Source organism: Trichomycterus rosablanca, chromosome 5 (assembly GCF_030014385.1).
Source record: "Trichomycterus rosablanca isolate fTriRos1 chromosome 5, fTriRos1.hap1, whole genome shotgun sequence".
Classification (NCBI taxonomy): Eukaryota; Metazoa; Chordata; class Actinopteri; order Siluriformes; family Trichomycteridae; genus Trichomycterus; species Trichomycterus rosablanca.
In genome coordinates, this window is record NC_085992.1 from 52,427,168 (window position 1) to 52,453,144 (window position 25,977).

A 25,977-nucleotide genomic window follows, 5' to 3' on the forward strand; every position below is an offset into this window, starting at 1 on the left:
TCAAGTTCTTCCACACCAAACAGACTCAACCTTTAACCTTTATACCTTATGGACCTTGCTGGAACAGAAAAGGGCCTTCCCTAAACTGTTCCTACGAAGTTGGAAGCATGCAATGCTCCAAAATGTCTTGGTATGGTGAAGCATTAAGATTTCAGACTCATCAGTCAGACTGCCAGATAGAGAAGCATGATTGGTCACTCAACAAAACATGTTTCCACTGCTCTAGAGTCCAGTAATGTGCTTTACACCTCTCCATCTGTCGCTCTGCATTGTGCTTGGTGATGTAAGGCTTGCATGTGGCTGCTGAGCCATGGAAACCAGTGCCATGAAGTTTTTGTGCTCATGTTGATGCCAAAGGAGTTCACAAGAGCACTGGCGACTTCATGGCCGAGCTGCTGAGGTATCTAAACGCTTACACTTTTAATAAAACCACTCACAGTTGATGGTGGAATTGATTATCTAGGAGGGAAGAAATTTGGGATAGGTGTGTCCCAATACTTTTGTCCATATAAAAATCTCAGTCTTGGGAATGAAAGGTAACATGGACACAGGACAGGACAGGACAGGGCTGGACACATGAAGCCATGACTGTTGAGTAGGTGAGGTCGAGGTTAGGGATGTTCACAGGAAATGAAATGACATGCATGCGCGGCGTAACTCAGACCACTTACCGTTCTGCCAAAGTCCATCTCAGAATAGAACTTATACCACGGTTCATTCTCTAAATCTACTTCCTCTGGGCTTACGTCCTTAGTTTACAAAGGAATGGGAACAAGGAATGGAGGACATAGAGAGAGAAAGAGAAAGAGGACAGTTGAAACACGACCATCATGAGACTGAGCCATGCACTGAACATGAAACACATGTGTGACCCTCCTGTCTCCCCACGCTGGCGGTTTTAGGATGACGAGACTCAAAGTTCCTGATCCTGTTCTCTGATATACGGCAGACAGACGGGGTAGCACTGTCGCCTCACAGCAAGAAGGTCCTGGGTTCGATTCCCAGGTGGGGGCAGTCCGGGTCCTATCTGTGTGGAGTTAGCATGTTCTCCCCGTGTCTGTGTGGGTTTCCTCCGGGAGCTCCGGTTTCCTCCCACGGTACAAAGGCGTGTAAGTGAGGTGAACTGGAGACGCTAAATAGTTCATAACTGTGTTTGATATTAAACCTGAACTGATGAATCTTGTGTAAGCAGTAACTACCTGTTAATCATAATAAACAAATAAACAAACAAACGGCAGACAGACAAACGTCAGGAAATAGAGAGTCGGTAGTAAATGATGGCCGTGCTTGTAGCATCTCAGCGTTCACTTTCTGTAAATCTAGGATAATTTTAAGTACAGTAAGTCCTCTAGATGCGAACCTTCAACTTGCAAACGTCCAAAGATGCAAACGTACATGTGGAACACATTAAAACTACAGTATATCTAAATGACTGCAAAATTAAAATTTGTGGTGTAATTTCAAATTGAGTTGCGGTGCGGTAAGTTAGTTTGTATTTCTGGTGCTCGGTGGCAGCAAGCAGATCATCGTTATCATTTATTCAATCCTCATTAACAGGCGGTCATATTAGCAATTGTTTACCTCTTTTTTGTAGGGCTGTCACGTGATTAAAATTTTAAAAATAACAAAAATAACTAAGCAAATTTTGAACAGTTATGCACATTTTTATTGCAAGAACATGTTTACCAATAAAAAAATGATAAAATGATAAAATGATTAAATCTAAATTACTTTTAGAAAGTCAGAAGTGCCTGTATAGAGTTGTTAACAGCTATTCATCATTCAGTTATTCAAAATGAGTCTGTTCACATTATCTGGTAAAAGTGAGAATCTTTACCTGTTCGTAACCCTGCCACTGAAAACTGAAAGCTAATATGAACCATTTCTAGATGCAACACGTATAACGTCATGTCGACCCACATCGTTAACGATGTTAAAGCGTTTATACAGTCCACTGTGATCTATTTAACAGCAGTGTTTGTAATGTTCCGTGTTCAGTTCATGAGCTTTCCATCCAAATTCATCTGAAATACAGTCAGACTGAGTCTGATCTCATTTAGTCTGTAACGTGTATCCTGCGCTCAGACACCCGATGAGACAAATCCGTGCTCTGACAAAATATGATATTAAAGCGTCAATTAATAACTGTCATTTTGTCTAGTGATGATTTCTCACACTTTTTAAAAACAAAAATGATTATTTAAAATACTCTACACAGTGGATCCTTGGGTTACGAACGGTTTAACATACGAACATTTCGGGTAAATATATATATATATATACAGTGAGCGAACATTCGGACAGCGGACGGTGTTTTTTCGGTGTTTTCTTTATATTTTGTACAATTCAATATTAAAATGTCCCCAAAGAATGTGCAGAGAAAGTGTAGTGATGAGAAAATATACAAATCTATCACTATTTGTTGTTGTATAATTACTCCTGCCAGTAGGTGTCACTGTGTATCAGACACACTACTGAAATAAAGAAGGGAGTAATAGAGAAATATGAGAGAAGGAAATGTATTATGGTGTATGGTGCAGCACACCTCCTGTACTGAAATGTGATGTGTGTGTATGTACAGTACTACTGTGTATTGTTGTTTATTATTATTTATTACAGTATTATCTATTCTATAATTTAAGATTTAAGGGAGAATATACGTGTATTTATAACAAAAAAGAGCATTTAAGACATTAGAGAGGTTAGGGGTAAGGGGGGGTTTGGAAGGTCTGGCACGGATTAATTTTGTTTACATTATTTTTTATGGTAACAATAGGTTTAACTAACGAACATTTTGACTTAAGAACAGCCCTTCAGAAACAATTACATTCCTAAGTCAAGGGTCGACTGTATTTCGCAATATGTAGCAGCAGCGGCTCGAGTAATTTATAACTCATGACCGCAAACTGGATAAAGATCCGTGTTATCTCTACAGTATAAACACAATGTTACTGTGTTAAAGCAGCGCTAATTACCACAGAGACGTATGTTTAAAGTGGCACAAACATAAAGCAATAAAATTCGTTTTATTAACAGCCCTACTGTTTTGTGTTATTATTGCGCCTTTTTAATTTTAAACCCTGGACGTCCGGTATTAAGCGCAGACGCAGTGACGATCTCGCTTGTGATGCTAAGACGTGGTGAGCGCTAACAATGGACGCTAACATGAAAATATTATAAATAGTAGAACGAGGCAAAAACATTCAAATGTAAAAAATGAGTTTAATGGTTATTTTAATGATTGTTTTGTTTCGGTACTGATGTGACCGTTCTACAACCCACACAGACACAGTAAGAACATGCACACAGAAAGGGTATAGAACCCAAGCCCTGCTTGCACACAGACGCATTTCCATCATGCTACACTCCCGAGAAGAGGGCGTGTCTAAATCCTTATCTCCCTTAAAATGCTCCTACTGAGGTTCTTAATTCTGAGTGATGATCCGACTGAATAACGAGGGAGCGTCCGACACCTCCTCAGCACTGAAGATCAATCCCAGCATTCAGTGCGGCACGACTTTTCTCACCAAAAAACTACAAACATGGCGGACGAATCAATGCGGAGCAACCAACAGAGTTCTTATCACATGTAAATAAATTCTGGTTGATGTGTAATGTGTATAAAAGTGTAATTATACCAGTGGGTTTATTTGTAAATTGGGGCGTCAGGGAGAGTTTAAGAGTTTGGGTACACGGAGGGAGACGTTAGCCGGCATGCTAGCACTAACTGTTTTAGCTTAGTAAGCTAAAACTGCAGTGACGTAAAAGTAGAGCGTCTAAATAATCTGATTATGACTCCAGGTCTGATTAGAATCCTCTCTACTGAGGAGCTGATCAGGTTTTTTATTAATAATAAGACTAGACGACGACTGTTAATGTCTGGCAACCTCAACCATCTCACATCATCTACAGGTCTGTGCTCCATTATTAACTGGTGATGAACTGGTTATAAATACTTCCTAAATACACCGATCAGCCATAACATTAAAACCACCTCCTTGTTTCTACACTCACTGTCCATGTTATCAGCTCCACTTACCATATAGAAGCACTTTGTAGTTCTACAATTACTGACTGTAGTCCACCTGTTTCTCTACATGCTTTGTTACCCCCCTTTCATGCTGTTCTTCAATGGTCAGGACCCCCACAGGACCCCCACAGAGCAGGTATTATTTAGGTGGTGGATGATTCTCAGCACTGCAGTGACACTGACATGGTGGTGGTGTGTTAGTGTGTGTTGTGCTGGTATGAGTGGATCAGATACAGCAGCGCTGCTGGAGTTTTTAAACACCTCACTGTCACTGCTGGACTGAGAATCGTCCACCGACCAAAAATATCCAGCCGACAGCGCCCCGTGGGCAGCGTCCTGTGCCCACTGATGAAGGTCTAGAAGATGAGCGACTCAAACAGCAGCAATAGATGAGCGATCGTCTCTGACTTTACATCTACAAGGTGGACCGACTAGGTAGGAGTGTCTAATAGAGTGGACGGTGAGTGGACACGGTGTTTAAAAACTCAACCAGCACAACACACACTAACACACCACCACCATGTCAGTGTCACTGCAGTGCTGAGAATCATCCACCACCTAAATAATACCTGCTCTGTGGGGGTCCTGACCATTGAAGAACAGCATGAAAGGGGGTAACAAAGCATGTAGAGAAACAGATGGACTACAGTCAGTAATTGTAGAACTACAAAGTGCTTCTATATGGTAAGTGGAGCTGATAACATGGACAGGTGGTTTTAATGTTATGGCTGATCGGTGTATGTAGAATGAAACCATGAGTGCACTTCTGTGTCGACTCACACGCCAAGAACATGCTAAAAACACACATGACCCCAGTCAGCTGGAACAGGGATGGGGGAGGGTGTTTATCCCCCCCCCCCCCCCCAATATTACCGAGGGGTACAAACCCTGAACCCTGCGAGCCACTGATGATTTAAAGACACGACGTAGGATGAGCTAGGACCTAAACATGATTAGCTGGAGGAGAACGGCGTCAAGCAGGAGATGAAATCATCAGTTACTGCGTCACACACACACACACACACACACGGCACGAGCACACACACACACACACACACGGCACGGCACGAGCACACACACACACACACACACACACACACGGCACGAGCACACACACACCGTACCGGCCTCTCTGTCCTCAGCACCGACGACTTCCCCGGCTCGTACTCGAAGATGCTCCTGGGCTCGGCCCGGTACTTCCTGGTGTCCACCTTCTTGTCCGGGGGCTCCCACTCGTTCCTGCAGGGTAACGCCACAAAAAGAGAGACGGCCAATCAGGCGTGAGGAGGTGGGGTTGCCATGGTGACCAACCTGGCGCGTTCTGCCTGAGCATCATGTGACGTGTTTGTGTGATCACCACGTCCTAGAGTGCACCATGTGATCAAAAATATTGGCACGCCCCTTCTAATGACAGTGACTAACAGGTGTAATAAATCAACAGTTTAGGGAAGGTCCTTTCCTGTTCCAGCATGAGAGAGCTCTATAAAGACGTGGAAAAGCTCCAACGTCCTGCACAGAGCCCTGAGCTCAGCTCCACCCAGCAGCTCTGGGATGAACATCGACTGAGAAAAATCAACGTACACATACATACACATGCTGTCAAAAATATAGAATGTTTTTAAAAGTAACAATCTAGAAACATTAATTGTTCTAATGTTTCTAGATTCTTACTTTTAAAAACATTCTATATTTTTTATATCTATATATTTTTAAACTATTTTGTAGTTTTTGTAATTACTGTGGCGGAGCAGTCACCAAAGCATTTCACTGCCAGTTGTACTGTGTTTTGACCATGTATGTGACAAATAAACCTTGATTTGATTTGTCATGTTTTGGACAAATTCCCACACACAGACACATTTTAAAGTCTTGTGAGAAGCTTCTGAGAAGAGCGGCTGTTGTTTTGGCTGAAAAGGTGAAATGGGACGTCCAACAAGCTCACAGTCAGGCGTCCAAATACTTTTGGCTATCTAATATATTCATTAAAGACCTCCACTCCTGGCCGAGGAGGGTCGTGACTAACACACGCCCCCTCCGACACGTGTGCAGCACCAACCGCTTCTTTTCACCTGCACCAGGGTTCATATGGAGATCCGTATCGCACACGGAAAGTCACGCACTGATCTCCATTATCCCCCGTCTCTGTGCAGCACCATTGATCACCAGCAGAGGGCGTAACTGCACAGTTATAATGAATTCCCGTCCAGCGTTCCCACTTATGTAGAAAGAACACGAGTTCTAACCGTTCAGGTCGTAGAGACGACGTCCGGGCTGGAACCGAAACCCTTCGTCTCGACTGTGAGCTGCTCATGTCCACCGCACTTTTAGACCTGGGAACGGTTTGTCCTAAACGAGAAGATTCAACGAAGAACAAGCATTCAGAATAAATACACAATAAAACAATAAACTATAATATACAATTAAAATTAAATACAAAAAATAATGAGGCTGGATTTGTCTGTTTTTAAATCATTAAACAATATTTATTTTATAATTTCTTAATTTATTTAATTATTTTATTATTTATTTATTATTTATTTATCTATTTTACTATTTATTCATTTACTTAATTATTTAAGTATTTATTTTATTATTTATTCATTATTTATTAATTTTATTATATAATTATTTTTTTATTTTATTATCTTCTATTAATTATTTATTTATTTAATTATTTGTTTATTTATTTAATTATTTATATATTTAATTATTTATTAATTTCATTAATTATTTAATTATTTACTTATTTTATTATTTATTTTGTTTTTATTCATATATATTTATTTCATTTATTTTATTATTTATTTACTTATTTAATTTGTTTTTATTTATGTGAAAAAATCCACACTCACCATAATCACTCCGCCAGTCATCTGAAACAATAAAGAGAGCAGAAACAAATCAATACTAGTTTAGGTGCTCTGTATGACCAAAAGTATGTGGACGCCTGAACAGAATCCCATTCTAACAGCGCTTATTAAATAGAATTAAATGAATAGAACTAAATCAAACACCTTTATTTATTATATATACGTCTACTCAAGTTCAGTGCAGTAACGTTATTTATTCGTGTTTCCCAGTTTGTTTGGAAGTCGGGGTCGGAGCCCAGGGTCACCCACTGCACAGCACTCCTGGAGAAGAGAGGGTTAAGGGCCTTTCTCAAGGGCCCAACAGTGGCAGTGTGGTAGAGCTAAGATTCAAACCCTCAACCTTTCGATTGATATGAAAGCTCTTGAGTGTTCAGTTTATACATAAAGGCACTGTAAACTGGAACAGTAAGGACCTTCCCCAACCTGTATGATGTATTCTGTAGAGTGGGGCTATATGTGTACATTTGTGTGTGGTACAGTGGTGCAGTAGATGGTGCTGTTTGCTCACAGCATAAAGGTTCTGGGTTCGATTCCTCCCTGTGTGGAGTTTGCATGTTCTCCCCGTGTCTGTGTGGGTTTCCTCCAGGCGCCCCGGTTTCCTCCCACAGTCCAAAAACATGCGGTCACATTATTTAGAGCTACTAGAAGTTACCCTGAGTGTGACCTTTATCCCAGTGTACTGGACCCACTGTGATCCTGACCAGGATGCAGCGGTGGTAAAACAGACAGTGAATGAATAAATGAAATGAACTCATAAATTAGTAGGGACGTCCACATACTTATTGTCCTAGGTTCGACTAAAGAAAGCACCTGGTGAAAGGAACCTGGTGCACCCGACATGGGAATCAAACCCATGTCCTTAAGGATGAGAAGCAAAGTCCATTAAGACACAGTTTAACTGTAGTGTGGAGGAACTATGGCTGATAGTCCTGACCTCGACTCTACTTTAGGGTAACAGTAGCTCAGCATTTTAAAGTACTGGACTAGTAATCAGAAGGCTGCTGGTTCAAGCCCCATCACCACCAACTTGCCAATGTTGGGCCCCTGAGCAAGGCCCTTAACCCCCAATTGCTTATATTGTACACTGTCACAATTGTAAGTCGCTTTGGATGAAAGCGTCTCCTAAATACCAAAAATCTAAATGTAAAACCGGATCTTCTGTCCCCACAGACACACTCCGAAATCTTAGGGGGGAATCTGCAGATGTAGGGAATCGTTTTAGGTCGCTATCAGGTGGTTATCAGGTCGATAGCACCTACAGGACCTGCTGCTTATATTCCAGCTCCTCTATAGCCACTAGGTGGCGACATTCTACACTCACTGATCAGCTCCGGACTCTCAGGGTTCGAACCTGAACCAGTGGGTGACAGGACAGTACCAGGACAGACTGACCAGATCTGAGTTTGTTCAGTTCTCTCGATGTTCTTGTGAAGGAAGCAGCAGGTACTTCAACACTGCCCCCCCCCCCCCCACACACACACATTATCTCCATCCTGATGGTATTAATAATTGATCAGAGCTTCTCTAAAAGCATCAGAGATCAAAACACTCGACCCCATAATCAATCACCTCCTATTAAACACACCGGGATCCTTCACAGCATCACTGCAGGTCTGTAACCGAGCATCACCTCCACAGATAATGGACGGACTGAAGCCTGGAGCAGAACTTTATTGCCACTGAGTGTATTATTATTACTATTTACAGCTGAATCAGATGGAGCCCAAAATGATCCATCAGGTTCTACAGACACCCCCACACACAACCCAACACCCCCCATGTGACCTCATGGTACACAAACTTCACATTATAATGCACCACGACTGTTTCCTTTCACCATTATAAAAAATCAAACGTGCAAAGGTTACATTTAGTTTTATTAAGTTTTTTTCTTATATATTGAATTTTGGAAAATAAATAGAATTTGTGCTCTACAGTTAGTAGAACTGGATCTATGAATTAAACAGATAATTCATTTAATCTAATTCAGAAATATAAAAAACTAAATATCAACAAAACTACTAAAATATCTATTACATACAAAATAAACAATAATAATAATAAAGTACTGTGTATATTTTGTTATAAAACTAATATACACAGTAATAAAATAATAAACTAATAAAATATTTGTTTAGAACAAAGTAATTTAACCTACTGTATTAATATTAGTAGAGAAATAATAATAATAATTATTATTATTATTTTGAATAATAATTTTAGTATCCTTTTATTGTTATATCTTATTATTATCTTAATAGTATTATACATTGTGTAATATTAAAATAATTAATACAGCTATTATTAATTATTTTATTATTATTATTACTATTATTACTATTATTATTATTATTCATTATAATTATCATTAATATTATTATTATAATTTTCATTAATATTATTATTATTATAATCATTATTATTATTATTATTATTACTTTTATTATTATTATTAATAATTATTATTACTTGTATTATTATTATTACTATAATTATCATTAATATTATTACTATTATTATTATCATCATTAATATTACTATAATTATTATCATTATTATTACTATAATAATAATTATTATTATTATCATTATTATCATTATTATTACTATAATTATTATTATTATTATCAATCATTGTTATTATTATTATTACTATTATTATCATTATTATTACTATAATAATAATTATTATTATTATCATTATTATTGTCATTATTATTACTATAATTATTAAGATTATTATTATTATTATTATTACTATAATTACTATTTTATTATTTTTATTATAATTATCTTTATTATTACTACAATTATTAATATTATTGTTATTATAATAATAATAATAATAATAATTATTATTATTATTATTATTATTATTGTTATTATTATTATTATTATTATTGTTATTATCCTTAATTTCCTTCGGGATTAATAAAGTATCTATCTATTATTATTATTATTATTACTATAATTATTAATATTATTATTATTAATACTATCTGATCAGTTAGGCTGTGTTTGTGTGTGGGGGGGGGTATAACCTGGACCCACAATAACAGTCAGTACCAGGATCCCTGATGGTTCTGGTACTGATATATTTACTGATCAGGTAACAGGAAATAGAAATACAGTGGTGGTTTGGCAGGGATTTGGGTTTAATAGCAGCAGAAGCTGTTAGTGAGTGAAACACAGAGACGCCGTTTTAATTCATTCAGTAAAACAGATGAAACGTGTTAGTGTGGGATTTTCTATACGGTGTGATAATGTAGTAACTAGATGAAGCTGGAGGTGAGACGATGAGAGGTGATGATAAATACACAAAAGATAATGACCAAACAGAATGTGATGAATTTGGAATGAACCTACTGGTACCTCTGCTGCTTTTGCATGGTAAATCACTGCTCTCAGGGAAAATGTAGGTGGGGCGGTATGGGTTCTCTTCAACAGGCTCTAAATAATGTGGATGAGAAATAAAACACACTGATGAGGATGTACACACTCTCACACACACACACACACACACACAGCGATCGTACCTGGGACTCTGTGGATCTGTCTGAACATGGATCTGTACCAGTCCTTGGACTTTTCTGTGTTCTGTAAGATTTCAGACAGCGAGAGAAACATTTATAGGGTTAAATTTATTTATATTTATTATTTCTACAGCACGTTTCACTCTGAGCACTTATTTACAGCGCATTACAAACAAGAAAATACAGAGAAAATAATTGATTAACGTAATAGATTTATAAGAGGAAATATTAACAACAATTTATAAAAATCATGAGCAGGTTTTCTTAGTTGGTTGCTAAGGTATAGCTAGTCAGTTGCTATGCTAACAGGTTATTTGCTAAGGGGTTGCTAAGCTGCTGCTAGGTGGTTGGTACAGTGTTCCTAGGAAGTTGCCAAGGTGTACTGGCTGGTTGCTAAGCCGTTACTAAGTGGTTCCTAAGGTGGGTAGGTGGATGTAGGTGATGGTTGCTAGGGTGTTGCTTAGGTGTAGCTATTCCAAAACTTGCTAAATGACGAAGTAGATGAAGACGAGGTAAAAATGAGGGGTTATGAGCTCTACTTCATTCGTACCCGTACAGGGACTCTGGGCTTCTCCAGGTGAACAGGTGAAGCTGGGTGGACTGTGATCATCAGGTTTCTACCTTCCATCTGTGGAGCGGGAGGAGAATGGAACCCACACGAGCTGTCCCACGTCTCTACTGAGTCTGAAAATCAACACCACGTGATGTTAGCACACACAGGGCTGGAGACATGATCTATATATCAGTTATACAAGCTATATACTCAGGTACATGATCTATATATCAGTTATAATAATAATATATATCAGTTATACAATCTATATACTCCGGTACATGATCTATATATCAGTTATACAAGCTATATACTCAGGTACATGATCTACAGTATATATCAGTTATACAATCTATATACTCCGGTACATGATCAGTTATAATAATAATATATATCAGTTATACAATCTATATAATCAGGTACATGATCTACATATCAGTTATACAAGCTATATAATCAGGTACATGATCTACATATCAGTTATACAAGCTATATACTCAGGTACATGATCTATATATCAGTTATAATAATAATATACAGTATATCAGTTATACAATCTACAGTGGGGGAAATAAGTATTTGATCTCCTGCTGATTTTGTAAGTTTACCCCCTTACAAAGACTTGAACAGTCTATAATGGAAGGTATAATTTTATGGAAGGTTTATTTTAACAGAGAGAGACAGAATATCAACAAAAAATCCAGAAAAAAAACATTAAATAAAAGTTATAAATTAATTTGTATTTAATTAAGGGAAATAAGTAATTTATCCCCTACCAACCAGCAAGAATTCTGACCCCCACAGACCGGTTATGTGCACATGAGGCTACAAATTAGTCCTGTCCCTGTATAAAAGACTCCTGTCACAGAATCAGTTTCTTCCATTCAAATCTCTCCACCACCATGGGCAAGACCAAAGAGCTATCAAAGGACGTCAGGGACAAGATTGTAGACCTGCACAAGGCTGGAATGGGCTACAAGACCATCAGCAAGAAGCTTGGTGAGAAAGAGACCACTGTTGGTGCGATCATTCGAAAATGGAAGAAATACAAGATCACAGTCAATCACCCTCACTCTGGAGCTCCATGCAAGATCTCACCTGGTGGGGTAAGAATGATTCTGAGAAAGAATCCAGAATTACACGGGAGGAGCTTGTGACCTAAATTATGACCTATATGAGAGGTACATGATCTATATATCATATGATTACATGCTCTATACAATCAGGTTAATGATCTATAGATCAGGTATATCATTTCTATATTAGGTTTATGATTTACATATCACATATTTGATTAAATGATCTATATATCAGGTATTCATTCTATATAACAGGTATATGATCTATACATATCAAGTATACGCTCTATATATCAGGTATATAAGATGGATGCACGACTTTGATATGATCACAGACAAGATGAACCTGAGATATTTCAACTTCATTTAATTTATTGCAACACGTTCCAAAAACAGTTGGGACGGGGGAGATTTAGGGCGAGTAATGAGGTGTCAACATTTAGTCCAACATTTGGACAAAAAGAACCATCCAGACTGTCATCAGTAACACACCCAAAAGCCAGAATGTGTCATGGTATGAGGGGTGGGAGTGTGTTGTCAGTACCAGGGTCTGTCATGGTATGATGGTATGAAGGTATGATGACGTCTCTTCCAGGGACGTCCAGCATTTTCCAGCAAGACAATACAAAACCACAAGAAGAGAGTACGGGTGCTGGATCAGCCTGCCTGCAGTCCTGACCTGTCCCAGATAGAGGACGTGAGGAGAATTTCGAACCCTGAACTGTTTCACACCTTAAGATGTGTTTGCAGGAAAAACGGGACAAAGTAAATGCTTTACCGTCCCAACTTTATTTGAAATGTATTGCAGGCCTGAAATGCAGGAACGGATGTTTATTAATAAATGAAATGTTCAGACAGAAGATGAAACATCTCAGGTTCATCAGGTTCTGTAGATACGTAATATCTGATAGGTGTGAGTACCTGTGCTAGGCTGCTGCGGTTCACTGGGTGGGCACAAGGTGGGCGCGCTGGCAGATAACGGGCCATCATCGGGACTGGCGCCTTCAGGAACCTCGACCTGACCAAACACAACAATCAATTATATTCATATTAATAATCATACGCTAGTGGGTCAGAAATATGTGGACACCTAGGCATTCATCTGGGGAATCACCGTTCTGGGGAGGTTTTTCCCTTGGTGACTGTGGGAATTTGTGCCATTTGAACAGTAATTCACCAAAGTTTAACAAGACAGCCTGGCTCACAATCCACCAAACTTGCTGAACCCCATGAACTCAATATTTAGAAGGTGTGTCCACATATTTTTGACCATAAAGTGGATCTGTACATAAATCAATACCCGATAATAAATATTAACGAGCATTGAGTGTCGCTCGGGATTCAAACCCATGAAGCATTTAACCAAAAAGTCGTGATGTTTTGACGACTTACCCGCGTCGGATCTTCCTTTAAATCGTTTCCGTTCTCGGTCGGACGGGTCTCTGTGGCGCCTCCGTTGACGGCCGTGAGGAGGAATTCATCTGAGAGCGACAGCAAGAGTTTAGAGCCCGAATAAAAAAAAACCATAAATCTGCCAGGAAGCTTTTTAAATCTAACCGAGCGTGAACGCCAAACGTCTCCGACACCGAATCTGTTTTGTTTTCTATTCTAATCACGGGGAAAAAAATAAATAAATAAAAACATCGCCGGACTGAGCCGTTAATCCTCCGTCTGTGTGAGTTAAAGGTCTTCAGATGCTAATGTGCTACCGCCGGGGAACAAGGGAAGCATTGACGCTTCTGTGAGACGTGTTTGTTTCAATGCCCTTTTCATTTCAGCACAACAATAAAAGCGTCTCGCCCGCGTCGGGAAAACACGCGGCGTCGTTTCTAACGCTCACCACGCCGGTTCCAGAACCCTGTGTGTGGGAGATCTGAACAAAACCCCCTTTGATTCACCCCGGTACGGATAAAGCCTCAGTGAAAGTCATTTATGCTGCTGAGCAACCGAACTGGAGCTCAGAGTTTATTTGTTGTGGGTTTGTTCCGTTCTGTTCTAAACGATTGGATGTTTTAGAGCAGCTAACACACCTTCTGCATGTTTGGAATAGAACAGAACGCCTTTATTTGGCAGATATATGGCCAGGCGAGGGTCTCTGTGCAGCGCCGGTGGAGGGGATTCCTCACAACTGCAGCAATGTCGCCCTCTGCTGGCTGATCAACAGCGCTGCACAGAGACGGGGGATGACGGACTCTCTGTGCGTGATACGGATCTCCGTATGAATAGCAATACGGGTGAAATACCATCAGGGAATCGGATACGACTAATCAGATGTACTCCTCAACTGGTCTCCACTGTTATAATAAATAAAAACATCAAACCCATTTACAGGAAGTGTTGAAGCTCCCAGAGTGTTTACTCTCACTCTGGGCTCGGTTCTCCTCGGGCTCCTGAGGGCCTCGATCTTCATCCTCACTGTGCATTAACGTGGTGCTTAGGGTCACGACGCCCTTCCCCTTACAGACACGGTCCGGGTCCGACTCTGCCCGGGTTCAGATCCACAGAACAACAAGAGGAGATAAAAAAGTGAAATATTTAATAAAGACAACATAGGAACAGTTAATTAAACACCTTTATATATATTTATTTATTTATTATTTCAGCATTTTCTTCCTTTTTCTCCCAGTTTATCATAGCCAGTTCCTCTCCTCGAGACAGATTTTGTCTGCTGTACTGTCTGCACTGCTGATCGTTCCCACTAGAGGGCGACTGAGAGCAGAGCTGATATTTTTAAAAGTAGAATTATAAATAAATTAAAACCACCTCCTTGTTTCTACACTCACTGTCCATTTTATCAGCTCCACTTACCATATAGAAGCACTTTGTAGTTCTACAATTACTGACTGTAGTCCATCTGTTTCTCTACATGCTTTGTTACCCCCTTTCACCCTGTTCTTCAATGGTCAGGACCCCCACAGGACCCCCACAGAGCAGGTATTATTTAGGTGGTGGATGATTCTCAGCACTGCAGTGACACTGACATGGTGGTGGTGTGTTAGTGTGTGTTGTGCTGGTACGAGTGGATCAGACACAGCAGTGCTGCTGGAGTTTTTAAACACCTCACTGTCACTGCTGGACTGAGAATCGTCCACCAACCAAAAATATCCAGTCGACAGCGCCCCGTGGGCGGCGTCCTGTGACCACTGATGAAGGTCTAGAAGATGAGCGACTCAAACAGCAGCAATAGATGAGCGATCGTCTCTGACTTTACATCTACAAGGTGGACCGACTAGGTAGGAGTGTCTAATAGAGTGGACAGTGAGTGGACACGGTGTTTAAAACCTCCAGCAGCGCTGCTGTGTCTGATCCACTCATACCAGCACAACACACACTAACACACCACCACCATGTCAGTGTCACTGCAGTGCTGAGAATCATCCACCACCTGTAATGAATGAAGGCGTAGGACCCAAAGATGCGGAGCAAAAAATGATATTTATTAACAATAAATATATATATACAGATGAACAAAGGAAAGGAGTTAAACAAAAACAATTCGGGAAATCCCGAACGACGCCTTTCTCGTCACTGGCAACTGAAAAGGAAACACAAAAACAGAAAATAGAAAAGCAGCCAACGCGAGGCGCGAACCCGGGTCGCTCACTCGCGGCAATTATAATCACCCCGCTACGCTACGGCGTTGCTGAGGTTACACACTCGCCTTCTGAATATGAGGCTGAAATGAGAGAACGGATCTCAGTAAATAATCCGTAGAAAGGGGCAAAACTTGTAAAGATAATTGTGAGGGGAATAATGGATCGGTTGTGTCACCAGTTTAAAAGACTGGGAAGAAACCGATGACTGAGTTTGGAAAAAGGGTTCAGGCGAGTGGATTCGAACCGGGGATTCACGCATGGAGGAGCGGCGACTTACCGCTCAACCAAACAGCAGTGAATAACCCTGACAAAAGTTCACGCCTTTAAAGGACTGCGGAAGGTGGCAATTAGCCTGATGCTAACCCGCTGCTAGCTTTGCAAGCGGGGACCATATGTGGCAACGCCAAAACAACCACAGCTCGAGGGCTGTAAGGAATCGCACCAGCTCTCCCTATTAAATGAAACAAAGACCCTAAGTTACCTCAGTCTTACGACTTACACACCCAACCGCGCTACCAGGCGCCTGGGGATACCAAACTAGCCCTGCAAAAGGAATGGCTGCAGCAGTGCAGCCAGTCGAAAACAAAGAACAAAGGTGCGACGCCTGCAGACTGGCGACGCCCCCTTAAGTAGGAAGCTGACAGCTGCAGGTCGTTGCCCTAATCAGCTGGCCTCCTATTTGAGGCCACGCTGCTCTTTGTTCTGTAACGCCTGCAACGCTGTGAATTGGTGGTACGTTCGCCAGACGTTGCAGGCACCCTAACAGGACCCCCCCCTCTAGGGACAGCTCCCGAGGTCCCAAGACCCGCAGACCGGTGCCTTCGGTACTCACGAATCAGTTCAGGGTCCAGGATGCGTCGAGCCGGTACCCATGAACGTTCCTCGGGGCCGTAACCTTCCCAATCCACCAGGTATTGAGTGCTACCCTGCACTTTCCTGCTATCCAGGAGACGGCGGACCGTAAATGCAGGGGCACCCTGGATGATACGAGGGGCGGGAGGTTGTGGGGGGGGTAAAGCTCCCCTACCCGCGAACGGGCGAAGTTGGGAGACATGAAAGGTCGGATGCGCCTTCATCCTGGGGGGCAACTCCAACCTATATGTCACCGGGTTAATCCGTCGGACTACCTTGAACGGGCCAATGTACCTCGGTGCCAGCTTGTGAGTGGTACCTTTGACGGGGAGATCCCTCGTCGATAGGAGGACACGTTGGCCCGGACGGAACGTAAGAGCCGGCTGTCGCCTACGGTCAGCATTGCGCTTCATGGAGCGCTGAGAGGCCAAAAGGGCCTGTCTTGCTTTCCGCCAGGCGGCGCGGCAGCGACGGATATGTTGCTGCACAGTCGGCACCGCAACCTCTTGTTCCTGATCAGGAAACAGCGGAGGGGGATAGCCGAACTGTGCCTCAAATGGTGACATACCCAGAGCGGCATGGTGCAGGGTATTGTGAGCAAATTCAGCCCACAACAGCTTATCCGCCCAAGTGGCTGGATTACCTGCAGTCAAGCACCGAAGCATCTTGCCTAGATCTTGAATGACCCGCTCCGATTGCCCGTTGGACTCGGGATGATATCCCGAGGATAAGCTGGCCGTCGCGCCGAGAAGTTGGCAAAATGCTCGCCAGCACTGGCTAATGAACTGTGGACCCCGATCCGACACAATGTCGGACGGGACCCCATGTGCTCTCACCACATGTTGCAGAACAGCCTGTGCGGTAGCCATGGCGGACGGGAGCTTGGGCATCGGAATGAAAAGGCAAGATTTGGTGAACCGGTCTACAATCACCAGTACCACCGTGAATCCCCTGGATATTGGCAAACCCGTGACGAAATCCAGTGCCAGGTGGGACCACGGTCTAGAGGGTACTGGTAATGGATGGAGGAGTCCACGAGGACGCTCTCTTGTGCTTTTATTAGTCGCACAGATAGCGCAGGTACGGACAAGGTCCTTGACCTGACTCTCCATCCCTGGCCACCAGAACCTTCGGCGCAAGAACACCAGGGTCTTAGAGACTCCTGGATGAGCCGCAAACGAGGACGCGTGAGCCCATTCAAACACCTGACGGCGGACTGTTGATGGTACAAACATCCGGTCAGGTGGACCTCCACCTGGGTCGGGCTCAACAACTTGAGCGTCTCTCACTGTTTTAAATATGCCCCACGTTACTGGGGCAGCAATTTGACTAGGGGGGATGATAGGATCAGGGTCGGTTTCGGGTCTGGTCGATTCCCACTGTCTAGACAGCGAGTCAGGCTTAACATTTTTCGACCCTGGTCTGTAAGAAAGGGTGAAATGAAACCGACCAAAAAAAAGTGACCACCGAGCCTGACGGGAATTCATCCGCTTCGCTTGCTGGATAAATGACAGATTCTTATGGTCTGTCCAGACAAGGAAGGGATGTTTTGCCCCCTCTAGCCAATGTCGCCACTCATCTAGCGCCAGCTTGATGGCCAAAAGCTCCTTATCTCCTACCGGGTAGTTACGCTCAGCAGGAGTTAGACGGTGCGAAAAGAAAGCGCATGGGTGGAGCTTCTTTTCCGGACCCCCTCTCTGGGACAAAACCGCCCCAACCCCAACATCAGAGGCATCCACTTCCACTATGAAAGATTCCTCTGGGTCGGGCAACTGCAATACAGGAGCAGTTGTCAAGAGAGACTTGAGCCTATTGAAGGCTTGTTGGGCCTGCACCGTCCATTTAAACGGACCCTTCCCTGTGAGAGCCGTCAAAGGAGCGGCGACCGAACTGAAGTTCCGAATGAATCGCCGGAAAAAGTTGGCAAAGCCCAGAAATCTTTGCACATGGCGTACGGAACTAGGAGTTGGCCAATCCTCCACAGATTTGATCTTAACCGGATCCATTCGCAGGACACTTTGTGAAACTATAAACCCCAAAAAAGACACTGATGGGGTATGGAAAACGGATTTCTCCAGCTTGACGAACAAGTGATGGTCGAGCAAAAGCTGGAGAACCCGACGAACGTGCCTGACATGTTCTTCGATGGATCGGCTAAAGATTAAGATATCGTCCAGATAGACATAGACGTATCTGTCAAGGGCCTCCCGCAAAGCCTCATTGATAAAGCGTTGAAAGACCGCGGGGGCATTCATTAACCCAAAGGGCATCACTAGATATTCATAGTGTCCCGTGGGCGTAATGAACGCAGTCTTCCATTCGTCCCCTCGCCGGATACGAATCAAGTTATACGCGCTGCGAAGATCTAGCTTCGTAAAAATTGAAGCTCGCTGAAGAGCTTCAAAAGCTGTGGCCATCAGCGGCAGCGGATAACGATCCTTAACCGTTATAGCGTTCAGACCTCGATAATCGATACAGGGGCGCAAAGTTCCATCCTTCTTTCCCACAAAGAAAAATCCTGCCCCAGCTGGGGAGGACGATGGTCGGATGAACCCCTGATCGAGCGCCTCCTTGACATATTCCTCCATGGCGATCCTCTCCGGTCCCGACAGGGAGAAGAGGCGCCCCCTAGGAGGAGAAGTGCCAGGAAGCAAATTAATAGCACAATCGAAAGGTCTGTGTGGGGGCAAGTCCCGCGCCCGGGATTTGCTAAACACCTCCTGTAGGTCATGGTACACGGGAGGTACCCGGGTCAAATCAGGGGTCATCGCAACAGGCGATTGTGGTGCCGATGACATGCTTGCTGGCAACAGGCAAGCATCCTGGCACCGTGTTCCCCAGGCGAAGATTGACCCGGTTTGCCAATCAATTTGAGGATTGTGCCTCTTCAGCCACGAGTGCCCCAGGACCACTTGGAGTTGAGGAACCTGGGTCACCAAAAATGTGACCCGCTCCTCGTGCCTCCCCAAACGCATCGTGAGAGGAGGCGTTTGATGCGTGATCGGGCTCCCGGCCACCGCCCGGTCGTCCACAGCGTGAACCACTATGGGGACTCGTAGCGGCTGAAGATCAATCCCCAACCCGTGCACCAGATGGCGATCAATAAAATTTTCCACCGCGCCTGAATCGACACAGACCTGGAGATCAGTGGTCCCAGAGTCCCAATGCAACGATGCGCTAAGGAAAAGACCCTGTTCAGGGATGATGGTATGGCTCGCCCTCGACTCCCTACCCCGAGAGTGGCCTACTCGTTTAACCGAGGTCGGACTCTCGAGGCGGGGTCGGATGGTCGTGGGGCGGCTCCCCGAGTCGATCCCAGTTGCATGGGTTCTGGGTCCTGATCTCCCGAAACGGGCCGGGGCTGGCCCTGAGGCCGATAAAAGGGTGGGTGAGGCCCTCGCTCCCGGTTACGTTGTCGGAGTCGGGTGTCGATCGAGGTGGCTAGGAGATAGAAGGCCTTGAGAGAAGTGGGAAGGTCTCGAGTGGCCAGCTCATCTTTAATTCTCTCTCCTAGACCACGATGGAAAATGGCGACTAATGCCCCCTCGTCCCAACCGCACTCAGCCGCCAGAGTACGAAACTCAATGACGTAGTCGGCGACTGAGCGCCCCCCTTGGGACAGCTCGAGCAAACGCGGACCCGCCTCCCTTCCCCCCGTGGGATGAAAGAAAGTATCCCTCAGAGCCTCCGTGAACAAGGACTCTGAAGAACACTCCGGAGCGTTCTGTTCCCACAGGGCAGTAGCCCACTCCAAGGCTTTGCCTGTCAGCAAAGATATTATAAACGCGACCTTGGAGCGCTCAGAAGGGAAGCGGGACGGCTGAAGCTCGAATGTGAGGGAGCATTGTAGGAGGAAGCCTCGACATTTCTTCGCCTCCCCTGAAAAACGCTCGGGGGGCGGAATGGGGGTTTCAACTCCTACTGGAACCGCTGCGGGGGCGGGAGGATGGTTGGGGGAACCCGAACCGGCACCCAGAGATGGCAGCAGCTGGGCAATTTCAGTTACCCGCTGAGCCAGCTCTGAAAGCGCCAGCTCGTGTCGACCTAAAGCAACCCCCTGGTGACGAAGCACGTCAATCACAGGGGGAGTCTCCGCTGGGTCCATAACTGGTCGCACCTTTCTGTAATGAATGAAGGCGTAGGACCCAAAGATGCGGAGCAAAAAATGATATTTATTAACAATAAATATATATATACAGATGAACAAAGGAAAGGAGTTAAACAAAAACAATTCGGGAAATCCCGAACGACGCCTTTCTCGTCACTGGCAACTGAAAAGGAAACACAAAAACAGAAAATAGAAAAGCAGCCAACGCGAGGCGCGAACCCGGGTCGCTCACTCGCGGCAATTATAATCACCCCGCTACGCTACGGCGTTGCTGAGGTTACACACTCGCCTTCTGAATATGAGGCTGAAATGAGAGAACGGATCTCAGTAAATAATCCGTAGAAAGGGGCAAAACTTGTAAAGATAATTGTGAGGGGAATAATGGATCGGTTGTGTCACCAGTTTAAAAGACTGGGAAGAAACCGATGACTGAGTTTGGAAAAAGGGTTCAGGCGAGTGGATTCGAACCGGGGATTCACGCATGGAGGAGCGGCGACTTACCGCTCAACCAAACAGCAGTGAATAACCCTGACAAAAGTTCACGCCTTTAAAGGACTGCGGAAGGTGGCAATTAGCCTGATGCTAACCCGCTGCTAGCTTTGCAAGCGGGGACCATATGTGGCAACGCCAAAACAACCACAGCTCGAGGGCTGTAAGGAATCGCACCAGCTCTCCCTATTAAATGAAACAAAGACCCTAAGTTACCTCAGTCTTACGACTTACACACCCAACCGCGCTACCAGGCGCCTGGGGATACCAAACTAGCCCTGCAAAAGGAATGGCTGCAGCAGTGCAGCCAGTCGAAAACAAAGAACAAAGGTGCGACGCCTGCAGACTGGCGACGCCCCCTTAAGTAGGAAGCTGACAGCTGCAGGTCGTTGCCCTAATCAGCTGGCCTCCTATTTGAGGCCACGCTGCTCTTTGTTCTGTAACGCCTGCAACGCTGTGAATTGGTGGTACGTTCGCCAGACGTTGCAGGCACCCTAACACCACCTAAATAATACCTGCTCTGTGGGGGTCCTGACCATTGAAGAACAGCATGAAAGGAGCTAACAAAGCATGTAGAGAAACAGATGGACTACAGTCAGTAATTGTAGAACTACAAAGTGCTTCTATATGGTAAGTGGAGCTGATAAAATGGACAGTGAGAGTAGAAACAAGGAGGTGGTTCTAATGTTATGGCTGATCAGTGTATTTATATGAACCTGTAAGGTATTTATATTAAGAGGATCTGTGGATCTGTAATGAATCTCGGCTCTGTTTGAGGATTTAGATTTAATCCCAGAAGAACTGATCTGACGGGCGTGAGCGTTTACTCACGTACCCGCTGATTGTGGTGGGTAAAGTCGTGCCAGCTTCACTCACCCGTGGGCACCAGGTCTGGGGAGCTCTTCATGTTCCTCAGAGGCGTGATCCTCACCTCAGAGACGCTGCGAGGACAGACGATGAGCGGCCGCGCTGCCCAATCCAAACCAGCACGAGAGAAAGAGAGAGAACGAGGAGACGTAAACATAAACATTTACATTTTCAGCATTCAGCAGACGTTTTTATCCAGAGTAACTTACAGTACTGTGACAGTATATTATCTAACCGATTGAGGATTAAGGGCCTTGCTCAAGGGCCCAACAGTGGCAACATGGCAGTGGTGGGGCTTGAACCAACAACCTTCTGCTTACTAGTCCAGTACCTTAACCACTAGGCTACACCTACCCTACCCTAAACATAAACATATATCAGTCACACAGCAGACGATGAGCCGGCGGTTATTTACTACACACCAATCAGGACGACTACACGTGTTTTATTTGGGTTTTATTTATTTCCAAAAATATTGCAAATATAAATCAGCCGGTGCTCGGGTGGTGCGGAGGTCTGTTGTACTCTTCCACCACTTCTGAGATCTTGGTTCGAATCTCAGACATGACTGGTTATGTTTGGGGAGGGGCATGGATGAAGCTCTGCGCTGGACTGACTGATGTTGTCCATGCACCCACTGTTTCCCTGACCAGCATAAAGCAACTGATGAAAATAAAATGAATAAAATACAGAGAGTCATTTGCAGTATTTAATTTATAGATTTATACACAGATGCAGTTCGTGGTGTCGGTACTCGACTGACCCAAAATTCAGACCCCACTTTCATTCATAGTTAAATAAAAATCATTTCCTTTTCAGATCATTAAATCTTAATAAAGTGGAAGTTAAGTATAAATAAATCAACATAAATACATAAGTTAATGCACTGATTAAGTGATGAATGAATGTTTTGGATATAAGTCTCACCAGAAGCTGCCGCTCAGGTGGTGCAGCGGTAAAAAGACGCGCTGCAACCAGAGCTGGATTCTGAGTACGTGGTATCGAATCCAGCTCTGCTTCACCGGTTCGAGGCTGGGCGGCTGTATGAGCAACGATTGGCCGGTTGCTCAGTAGGGGGGCAGGACAAAGAACCGGATGTGGGTCTCTCTCTGTCAGAATGCGATTGCGACCTCTGCCGGCTGATTAGAGGCGCCTGCACAGGAGATGAGGAAGAGTGCACTCAGGGTGTGTCTCTCCGCATGCAACGCTAGGTGGCGCCAAACTCATCAATGTGTGGGTGGCAAAAATGCATCCGGCTGCTGCTCATGTTTCGGAGGGGATATGTGTTAGCTTCGATCTCCTCGGTCAGGGCGGGGTTCCGCATAGACTGAGAGGAAGCACGATGCAAATTGAACAATTGGATGCGCTACAGGGGGAAAATATAAAAAAAATACAAAAAATAAATAAAAAAAGTCTCACCAGAAGCTGCATCAGATCTCACTGCGCCCCCTGCTGGAGAATCCTGAGAACAGACAACACAGAGATCAAACCTGGAACTGCACCTCATACACCTGATACCAGAGATGTTCACAAGTAACAAAATACGAGTCGAGTCACGAGTCAATATAATCTACACAAAACATATATTATAAATGTAGCGTAGAAATAAAGAAATAATCTGTAAGTTCAGATAAAAACAACAACAGATTAGCGAGTGTATTTAGCCGTTTTACTTCGTGTCTTTACTTTCCTCCTCATTGTGTAAATGAATGTAATTTCTGTAACAAGAAGGTTCCAGTTAAAAGCTTCAACTGATACGTTTTGTTTTCATTACAGAACAAAAAGCGCTCGATAAATCACGGCACAGCGGCCAAAATCCCAAACACAGCAAAAACAATCATAACCGCTGCTTACCTTAGCTTCTGTTCTTCCAGACGCTATTACATTTATAAGCGTGCGTCCCATTAGGAACAGAATCCGTTATTTTGTAAATGTGCTTATAATTAAAAACCTCCAAACTTTTCCCGGTGGTGAAGTAAAACAGGAAGTGGTTAGAAAGCCGATCGAGCGTTTCATTACCACGTCATCTGTGTGACGCAAACCGAATAAATACAAATAACAGCATTTCTTACTAACAATTACAATCAGAAGCTCTGATTGGTTCAGAAAGCGTCTTTCAACCATCAGCACCGATTCTGTAGGAGCGTTCCATTCACCCCGGTCGTTCCTGTGAAGTGCACTACGTAGGGTATTCCACCATTTTAAGTGAGATTCTGATCCAAAGGTAACGAGAATGTTCAAATGAAGTGAACTTCAGACTGTGTAGGGAGTAGGGAGCGACGCTTCATCACTACACCGGAAGCTGCTGGAACATTTACACATTGTGTGTGTTGTGGGTTAAGACGGCCGGAGCGTTATTATTATTATCGTTATTAGAGAGCAGAAAATGACACGATCAGAATGATATTGGATCATATATATATATACTGTATATATACCTGTATATATATATAATCATCACATGTAACTACTGATTCTGACTCTGGTTGTTTACGAGTCATTTTATGCGAGTCCGAGTCGAGTCTGAAGTCGCTGTGTGTGCTCGAGTCTTCATCTCTGCTCTGATACAGCTTTTGCACAAAAAATAAAAGCTTTTTATTGCAGACAAAAGTATAACCAAGTGATGTAAGGCAAGTTATATTATATTAAAATGTTCTTTTAGTAATGAATGTTTAAACTTCTGCTCCTTTAATAAATCAACATAAAGTGTCAGTAAGATCATTATTAAAAAATTTTCTGTCATCATGTAGGTTGTGTACAAACCATGACTCCCAAATCCCTGCCCTCTAACCTCTCCTACCTCACTGTGTTTCTATAACAGTGCTCCCCAACCTATTTGCACCACAGACCGGTTTCATATAAGATATCATATCACGGGCCGGCAGGGGCGGGGGGGTTTAGAGAGCAGCTTTAGACTCCGCCCACTAATTATTACAGCAGAACTAAAAGGGAGAGCGAGCAGGTAACAAGATCATGAAGCTTCCACAGGGCATCAGCGCCCACCTCCCCACCGTCATCAAACCTGAGTAATCGGATAAGAGAGGCAGAACGACAGCAACCCAACATCCCTGATCACCACAAGTTTCTATCACCTACAACCTCCAAGCTCTGCTCTACTGTAAAAAATGTAAAATTCTTATTCTTTAAAATAGAACAACAATCCTACTTACAAATGATGGAAAATCAGTGGAACCCTGAGCTTTTTTCACTGCAACGAGTCGCTTCCACCTAGTGGTGATAGGAGACAACAACACCCGAAGTGTGTTGGAAAATGGAAGCGGTGTTCTCATTGCTCTTGTAGCGTCTCTAATTATTCATTCTTTCTGTGCGGCCCGGTAATAAATGACCCCCAGCTCGGTACCGGTCTGCAGCCCAGTGGTTGGGGACCACTGATCTATAAGATGAGAATTTATATCCGTGTGTTTTGTTCTATCAAGAATATAAAGAAACAAGAATGAAGACGAATGTTCAGCCCTAGAAATGGAACCTTGTGCACTTTAGAGCAATATAAAGACATGATGGTCACGCCCACACGGCTCTGCAGACTGATATTATTGTAGCTGGTACGGCGGGCGGAACTTGTCATAAAGTCAGCAATAACAAAGCCCTAACTAACCCTGACTGTCATTTACAACTGGTCTCTCATTAAATTCCTCTCACTCAACCCTCTAAAAATCTAAAGCTGGACCACCAATCACAGCCTGATGTTCTTTCTAGCAACAGTAGAGGGCGACAAAAAGGCATCTTTAATTTAACCCTTCACATTTGCATTTGTTTAAACGTTGATTTCGAATGTCAAATTATGAGTAGATAAGATATGACCTAAATAGAATTAGAACTGAACCCTTACTATATTATACTGTTATATACGTATTTTTATTGTTTTTATAAAATCTTAAACCCTCACAAATGCATGCAGAAGATGAAGATTAATTCCTCCACACTGCCCACAGGTGTAAGTGAGTCTTTGAATTGACCTATTACATTTTTCTTCATTAAT

At 43.4% G+C, this 25,977-nt stretch overlaps 1 protein-coding gene across 6 annotated transcripts in view; it reads right to left on the minus strand.

Annotated features, from left to right (window-relative positions):
- LOC134315249 (sorbin and SH3 domain-containing protein 1) overlaps nucleotides 1–25,977 on the minus strand; it is an 86,835-nt gene that overhangs the window by 45,487 nt on the left and 15,371 nt on the right. For 4 of the 6 annotated variants that reach the window (XM_062996334.1, XM_062996332.1, XM_062996331.1 and 1 more), the window contains exons 2-13: nucleotides 23,397–23,439; nucleotides 21,987–22,079; nucleotides 14,395–14,547; nucleotides 13,458–13,546; nucleotides 12,987–13,083; nucleotides 10,984–11,117; nucleotides 10,437–10,497; nucleotides 10,273–10,350; nucleotides 6,883–6,903; nucleotides 6,274–6,376; nucleotides 5,155–5,269; nucleotides 672–749 (exon numbers count right to left, since the gene is read on the minus strand). In XM_062996334.1, the coding sequence (XP_062852404.1) occupies nucleotides 672–749; nucleotides 5,155–5,269; nucleotides 6,274–6,376; nucleotides 6,883–6,903; nucleotides 10,273–10,350; nucleotides 10,437–10,497; nucleotides 10,984–11,117; nucleotides 12,987–13,083; nucleotides 13,458–13,546; nucleotides 14,395–14,547; nucleotides 21,987–22,017 (960 nt within the window). In that variant the 5' untranslated portion in view covers nucleotides 22,018–22,079; nucleotides 23,397–23,439. The remainder of the gene's footprint in view (nucleotides 1–671; nucleotides 750–5,154; nucleotides 5,270–6,273; nucleotides 6,377–6,882; nucleotides 6,904–10,272; nucleotides 10,351–10,436; nucleotides 10,498–10,983; nucleotides 11,118–12,986; nucleotides 13,084–13,457; nucleotides 13,547–14,394; nucleotides 14,548–21,986; nucleotides 22,080–23,396; nucleotides 23,440–25,977) is intronic. The other 2 variants (XM_062996330.1, XM_062996329.1) reach the window with 2 other exon arrangements.